This window comes from Centruroides sculpturatus, unplaced genomic scaffold (genome assembly GCF_000671375.1).
Source record: "Centruroides sculpturatus isolate CEXI.00-Female unplaced genomic scaffold, Cexi_2.0 scaffold154, whole genome shotgun sequence".
Classification (NCBI taxonomy): Eukaryota; Metazoa; Arthropoda; class Arachnida; order Scorpiones; family Buthidae; genus Centruroides; species Centruroides sculpturatus.
The window spans coordinates 322,910-331,320 of NW_019384392.1; the positions used below are offsets into that span (position 1 = coordinate 322,910).

At 27.8% G+C, this 8,411-nt stretch overlaps 1 protein-coding gene across 1 annotated transcript in view; it reads right to left on the reverse strand.

Annotated features, from left to right (window-relative positions):
* The window catches only part of LOC111618259 (RAB6-interacting golgin-like), a 20,097-nt gene extending 12,955 nt beyond the window's left edge, over positions 1–7,142 (reverse strand). Inside the window, exons 1-4 of the mRNA XM_023359748.1 lie at positions 6,550–7,142; positions 6,265–6,363; positions 5,104–5,244; positions 1,075–1,279 (exon numbers count right to left, since the gene is read on the reverse strand). Of these exons, the coding sequence (XP_023215516.1) occupies positions 1,075–1,279; positions 5,104–5,244; positions 6,265–6,363; positions 6,550–6,644 (540 nt within the window). The 5' untranslated portion in view covers positions 6,645–7,142. The remainder of the gene's footprint in view (positions 1–1,074; positions 1,280–5,103; positions 5,245–6,264; positions 6,364–6,549) is intronic.
* Positions 7,143–8,411: the final 1,269 nt, after the last annotated feature.

Consider the following 8,411-nt stretch of genomic DNA (forward strand, 5'->3'; position numbering starts at 1 on the left):
TACCGAAAATAATTACATATTTCGCATTGTTTTGCTAGCAGTAACTTACAATATTCTCTACTCCAACTGTTCGAACAGAACTGCTCACATAAAACACACGAAATGTGTGTCATCGAGTAAGAATTGGATGGGGAGATTCACATCGCGACATGCTTCTGTGCAAGCAGACACGTAACGGGGACGGGTACCTTGACGGGAGGTGCGTCGGACTACTGAGCATGTCGGATTAAAAAACGTCGGACTATAGAGGGACAACTGTAGGTTAATTCTAATAACAGAGTTTAACTTAAAACAGCATATTAAAGAAAGATATACTAATAAATAATTAACTTATTAACTGACTAAGGTTATAATTACTGTCAACTTAATATGCATCAAAAATACAACAATGGGAAAAATCAGTGGCAAAATATAAAATTCAGTAACATGTAATGAAGATCAGATTATGCTTCTAAATATTTATCAAAAATGAAAACTTCATGAAAAATATTTATTTTTGTCTTGTGTCATGATACAAACATATATTATACAGCACTAGAAGTAAAAACAAAAACTTTTATACATTAAAAGTTACTTCTAACTTCTGAAAGTATTATTTTTTAATGATATTTCTCTATTACTGTCAAATATTTAAATATATGTGATTAATGTATCCAAAAAAATTTTAAATGTTTTTAATGTTTGCTAACCACCAACGAATCAATGTTGCAAAGAGAAACAATATTGTAATTGTAACAGATGTAAAGTTTTAATATATCATTATGTAATTAATAGATTAATTACAAAAATTAACTAATAAATTTCTAAAAGATTAATATTCAATAGGAAATCAATTTAATTTTATTAATAGACTAATAAAAGTGAATTCTATTCATTCTGTTTCTCTTGAATTCATTTATACTTTGGTAACTGACCTGATATAATAGTATTTCTGACAATTTAATCTACAGAAAAATTATATCTAACTGGTTGCTAATTCATCATCATCAGCAATTGTGATAAAATTTGATTTTATTATAATCATGTTAATACTAAAAATTAAAAACTTCAAATTTAAAAATTACAAATACTCACATTCCCCACTCCATTAATATTTGTTTCAATCAAAGAATCCATCTCTAATTGTTGCATTAATTCAACTAATTTCTGTGCTTTGCGTGCTTCATTCTGTTCTATAATAGTACAAAGATGTTCAGTTAATTTCTCCTTTTGCTGCATCTTTTGAAATAATTCAAGTTTAGCTACAACAAATTCTTTCTCTGCTTTCTGGTATCTTTTTCTAGAAGGAAAAAAAAATCTCTAAACAATTAAGAACTACTGTAATAAAATTATTAGCAAATTTATGAAAAGTTCAAATTCTGAACAAGTTGCCAACAAATTAATTATATTACTTAATTATAAAGTAAAATAATTGATTACATAATAATTACATAAATGATTACATTTAAATTAATATTTCAATAAATATTTTCATCTTTTTATTATATAATTTATGATTATTACAGATTTAAATATAGTAAGACTCTGATTCATGGATATACTTCATTCCTGAAAAATCTCTAATGAATCAGTTTTGTAAATAGAAAAAACATTTTCCATCAAGTCTTATAATTGAAATTTGTACCTCAATTCTGATATAAATTAGTCACCCTATACCAAATAATATTAAACTGTTACAAAATTCCAGAGGGTATGCAAAACATATATTTATAATAATTTGTGATTCTGTCAGTATATTTTAAGACAATATAATCACAACTAGTTTTCTTATTAACTCACTACTGATTTTCAACATGATTTGTATGTACTGCATGAGTTGTTTCTCATAGATCATGTTTAATCCTCATTACCATTCATACATCAACATACTGCATACACCCATGTCTATATACAGTAAAATATCTCTAAGAAAATCACTTTCCTTTCCAGAAAATGTGGTCTTTTTCAAAGGAATGAAAAAATGTATTTTAAGAATAATGAAATCATCCCCTTACTTATCTGTAGCTTTAATTAAGTCTCATATTACAACACAATTAGAAAAATCATATTTTAAGAATGGATAAAAGTAATTGTTAATTGGTTGCTGTATCTTTAAGAATTAGTGCTTTAAAGTTAAATCTCACTATTATGACCATAAATCAAGGAAACACTCTGACCATGATCACTTTCCACTTATCAGTTTAAGGATTCCATTTTATTATTGTATTGTAAAACACAATAGTAAGTGGAAAATGATTATGGTCAGAGTGTTTCCTTGATTTATGGTCATAATAGTGAGATTTAACTTTTTTAAAAGGTACATGTTTAATTCTGTAATGAGACTTATCTCTACAAAAGAGCAATTTGCTCTTTTGTAGAGATAAGTCTCATTACAGAAATGGTTGCAACTAGAGGTTTTACTCTATTTATAGTATTTTCAAAAAGTTTTTTACTTTTTAAGGAGTTTGTAAATCACAGTAGTTTTGGAATTACTGATCTATATAAAATTAATTTTACATCCTCACATAAAATTGTAATAAATTTAGCCAGATATATCCTGGAAGATAATTTATATCCCTTAGTAAATTAATACAAAAATAACAACCATATGTTCTGACTCATAAGTTTATTTCAGGTTCAGTCTAATTTATTTATTTTTTCAATTTTATTGTTTTTAGTTTTCCCTAACATTTGTTATATTTATTTATTTGAAATAAATAAATTAATAATATATAAATAAATTGAATGGAACAATATATAAATAAATTGAAGGACTTTCCTTCAATTTATTATCATTGAATTGTATTATTACAAAATATAAATAAAAATTTCAAAATATTTATTTAAAATACATTATTTAAATAATTTATATTTAAAGTTCTAATTACCTGACCAATTTTCAAGTACTGATACCATCACAGGTAGATATAACCACAATTACACATAATTAACACTTACATACAATGATCAGATATNCAATGTAATATTATATATATATATATATATAATAAATATAATTGGGCAAGAAGTTGTTTAATAGTAACCTTTACTGCTAACAGCTGGTGTTTAATCAATGTGAGAAAATTATACATAATAAATTTTTTAACTGTATACAAAAACTGGTTAACAATAGTGAGGTTGTGGCTGAAGTTTTCAATGCAAAAATGTGTTCATCGGACATTCAGTGCTGCCTTCCTGTAAGCCTAGAAGTTTGACAATGGCATTTTGAACATCGAGCATGATTCCACTGACATTTCAAATGCCATTGTCAAACTTCTAGGCTTACAAGAACGCAGTGCTGAACATCCGACATCGCATTGAAAATGTTGGCTGAAACCTCGCTACTATGATAACTGAAAATATTAGTCTACCAAAAAACATTCAATTATAAAAAAACATTCAAAATCCAATTTAGATGGCCTGATACGTGGAATTTTTTGGATTTTTGTGTAATATTGACATATTACACAAATTCTACTAAACACTTACTTTAAATCAAATGATTTAAAGTAAGTGTTTGATGATAAAATGTAATGATTGTAATGACTGATAAAATAGAAAAATATAGACAAAATAGAAAAAAAATATTCAAAAGTCAAAGTCATGACTGTAGACATTGCTTTACTATGAAGTATGATTTAAAATTTGCTAACTATATGATTTACAAAACTGAAGTAAATTATAAAAATCACCAATTCTCATTGGATTTATCTTTCATAATAATTATTTCATTTTCCATGCATATCAGCATATTGTGCAAAATTTTTTTAAAGAAAGTATAATATATATTATTTATTTTTAGTAAAAATAATTTCAAAAGTCCATATTTATTAAGAAATTTTTGCCATTGTCACTTTTATAAAATTTTTATCAATTTTGAATAATGTAAAAAAATAGTTTAATAATTTACATATTCTACAATTAAAATTTACCTGTGTACACATAAAATATAATTAAATATCAACTCTATTATTAAACATAAGGTTATTTTCAAACTAATTAGCATAAATATAGCCATCACTAACTCAACACTGGAATGTATTAACAAAATCTTCAAACCTGTTACCAGTTCTCCCATAACAAAAAATAAATAAATAAATAGTTCATTACTAACGTTTTTGAACCAAAAAAAAGTTCTTCTTCAGGTAATGTTGAATTTCTGATGGAATGCCAATCGAAGAAAACAAAATTTGAAATTCGAAGATGTGCTTCCCGATTACGTCTTCTTAGGCATGTGCACTCAAGTGATTGATGGTAATCATAGATTTTTGTTCATAAGCACCTGCCACACTACTGATAGAGTTATTTCTTCTTTTTGATTGATGCAGTTATTACTGCTAAGGCTAGCTATGTATATGCTGGCAGCCTCTAACCACCTAAAGTATTGTGTGTGCTGTATGGTGCAGATAATTCTGGCCTGATTAAAATCCGGCTCTATGTTTGGATCTGATGCGTAAATGGTCAGAGCATTGGTGGTCCTTTTATTCTGCATATCAGCTGCGTGTTCTTTCAATCTAACCCCTAAGGAGTGTTTCGTAGAGCCTACATAGACTAGGTTTCTATTGCATCTGTGATCTTTAATCGGGACGTTGTATATACCGGGAAGTCTTTCCTGGTCAGGCTCATCCTTTCCGTTACATAGGACATTAAATACAGATGCACATCTTCTGTAAGTGATGCGAATACAGCTCTTTTTAGATATCTTGATATAAAGTGACATGAGATAAGAGTTATAAGTGACCGGAATGATTTTATCTTTCTCAGGTCGGTCTTCACCTTGGGAGAGGCCTTGGGCAGGATTTTGGTAACAATGGAATTTGTCGATCAACCTGCGTGAGCTTGCAGTATCTGTGAATTTTTTTCAGTTCGAAAACGTTAGTAACGAACTATTTATTTATTTATTTTTTTGGTCATCGTGGGAGAACACACCGGTAACAGGTTTGAAGATTTTGATAAATATAACCTGTAAATAACCAGTATTTAAACTTTTATTTAATTTGGTTACTCTGAAGAGGAAGAAAAGTTTCTTTGGCTTTAATAAAAAATCATAGAAACTTTAAATAAACCAATAAAAGAAGCAATAATAAAAAATATCAGGAATAAAAATTTAACTACTTTACTTACTGAGCTTCAGTAAATTCCATACTTGCTATTTCAATTTGATTTCTTAAAATAGAAACATCAACACTTAAAAGTGAATCCAAATGGTTTAATTCTTTCTGAATTTTAATTAATTTCTGAGCTTCTGCTTCAGTTCGTTTTTTTCTGAAAACCAAAAATATAACAGAAGGCTTTATGTTACACAAACTTTTAATTTTGTCTGCTTATTATTGAATGAATTAAAGATAAACGTTTTATTTTACAAAATAACATAAAAATTTAGAGAATCTTCAATTTATTCATATACTCTAAATAGAGGATTTCTTAATTTGCATGTTAAAGGTAAGACAAAATTAAAGGCAATGTGAAAATTTGTGTTGTTATTTGAAAGATAACTACTTAAATTGATTAATTTAATTAATTAGAAAGGAATTAAACAATGTTCCACATTCTAAATTTGAAGATTTGATCTGACATGAAATGAAAATATCTAAAAAATGTGTTTAATCAAGAAAAGAATTCAAAGATGATTTCTATATTTACATAGGAAGGTAAGTTTCTCTGCCTACTATAAAACAGTCTAAAAAAAGTTTAAAAACAACTCTTTCCAAATGCTAATGAAGATTCTTAATAATCCTGAGAACATATGCTATGTTTATAAATTATGGTGTCATACTTTAAAGTCCAAAATAAAATTTTATTGTCTCACCAAGAGAGCAAAATGAAGCAGAATCTAACTTACCATAATCGATGTTTACATCTAAGCTAATCAAAATGTCTTAATTAATGTATACCTCTAAATGGCTTTTATGATTTAAGTTCTGATGGATAGAGGCTAAAGTTTATTAAAATGTTTAGCTATTAATTCAATTAATAAATACATATACAGTACATTATGTAATATACTAATACAGTTTACTCAAATTAGCATCATACAATCAAAGATACTTTAAAATTAAAAAAATATGGTAAGAAGATTAACAAGAGAATTGAAATTTTTAACATATATCTTCTATTTTCATTGTAAAATAAATATATAAATTATATGGTCAATATTTAAATAAAACTATAAAATAACATTACTATAAAGTTTTACATACATTTGTGATAAATTTATCATCTCAGAGCTATCATTAAATAAGAAAAATACATGCAAATTAACAAGATTAAAACAGAAAGGATTACCTATCAGCAATAGCTTTAGTCAAAAGTGATTTCCTCTTAGCATTTTCTTGTTCCATTTGCTTTTGTCTTTGTTCAAACTGTTCAAGAATATTATCTTGTCTAAAAAATTAAAAGAAATATCTTAATTATGATAAAATAACAACATATAAAACAATATTAATTTGCATAAAAAATTTAAAACAAGAAAATAAATTATTCACAAACAATGAGATATTTTTTACAGATAACTATATATCACATCACACCATCAAAACACAATATTGTGCCAACAGAAAAAAAACTCACAGACATCTTGGTCTGCTCATTTGTCCAATCCAGTCCCATACAAAAATGAAGCTAGCTGGATCAAAGAGGAAGAAGAAAACATGACGAGACATCATTCAAGTCCTGTGTTGAAATAAGCACACAGAACATCCAACATGCAATATAAAGAACACACAGTTGGTATAAACTTTTCAACACATATTGATATATCAAAACAAACCAAAAACACAAAGTGAAGCATTTTCTAGGGAGATTCATTGAGTCCACTTTTCTTTTGTCTGGCCTTGAACACATTGTCCAATAGATTAAATATCAAATATGGATACAATGTGAAACATAACAAAATACATATGTAAAGTTCATGGATGACATAAAACTCTATACATTCATACAAATACAGTTACATCAACTATTAGATTTTACATTTACTCCACTGACATTCAACTGAATTTTGGCCTAGATAATTCAGAATATCATATAGAAACAGCAATCTGGAAGGAAGATGATTTTGTACTCAGAAATAAAGACATAATTGAATCCATGAATGAAAGCAAAGTCTACAAATATTTAGGATATCAACAGGTCAAACCAGTGGTGGGATTCAAATAATTCAACAACCAGTTCACTGAACTAGTGATTGTTTTATGTTTAAAAACAATATTTATTTATAAGTTTACTAGCAGACCCCGCCATGCGTTGTTGTGGCTCAAAATGTATCTATTATAAATGTATGACACTTCCCCCCGTGGGGGGAATTTTCGACGTACCCTATTAAAACGCAATCAAAAACGCAAAAAACCCACAACTAAAGTAGTATAATAGAGGCCAAGTTCTTCACAGTAAGCCTTCATCCTGTCCATCTCCCCCCAGTGGGGGAAATTTCAACATGTATATTATATAAAAACATGAGCGTATTCAAATGCAGCATTGTGTCAAAATTTGAAAGGAATCAGTAGGAACAAATGAACATTACATTTTCATTTATATAGATATATAGAAGATGATCTGCTTTAGTTCATCCTCACAGAAAAGCAAACTTAGGTCGTCATACTCGTAGCGCCATCTATTGGACATAAAAGCTTTAACCCTAGATGATATCTTTTAATTTATATGAATGTTTAACAGAATAATATACAGCCTATGTCCACCCTGAAGTTCCATTCTAAATATTGGTGAAAGAATTTTTGAAATTGGATGGTAGTTTTGGAGATTACCCCTACATACAAACTTACAAACATTACAAATATTAGTATAGACTAGAAGAGGGCTTCAACCACTTGTTTAAAAATTACAGAATGATTCAATTGCTGGTGCTGCCATTTCTATTTTTTTCTGATGAAAAACAATTTTAAGCTGAGTATTTAGGCCTTACAGTACTTTTTTATACCAATGCATCCTGAACATTAAAAAATACACAAAATGATAACAACACTAGTAAAAATAAACCAAAACACACAATATAATATCTTAAAACAAATATTGAAGACAACTAGACTTTTTGTGTGAGTAATCGGAACAAATCAATGTCATGCAATAACTGGTTAAAATATTTCTTAATATAACAAAAAGATTATAAAAATATCCCTGATAAAAAGTAACAATAAAACTTATAATTCAGATATTTTCATATTGCCTTTTGATTAGCATATTCTTTAATAGTTTGCTTTGCTTTTATCCAAGGATTGTTGGCTGTGTAGTTACTTCTTACCCTCTTATCTGGAGCTACCCAGCAATAGAAATCAATGCCTTAATATTGTTATGCAAAATTGTCTCAGAAATATATTTATTGTCCTGCATTTCCCAGATTTCAGAAGTACAGATACTTGTGCCTAGAGTACAGTACAGGTATTTGTATCACTTGTACCCAACAGTTGACCAGAAAA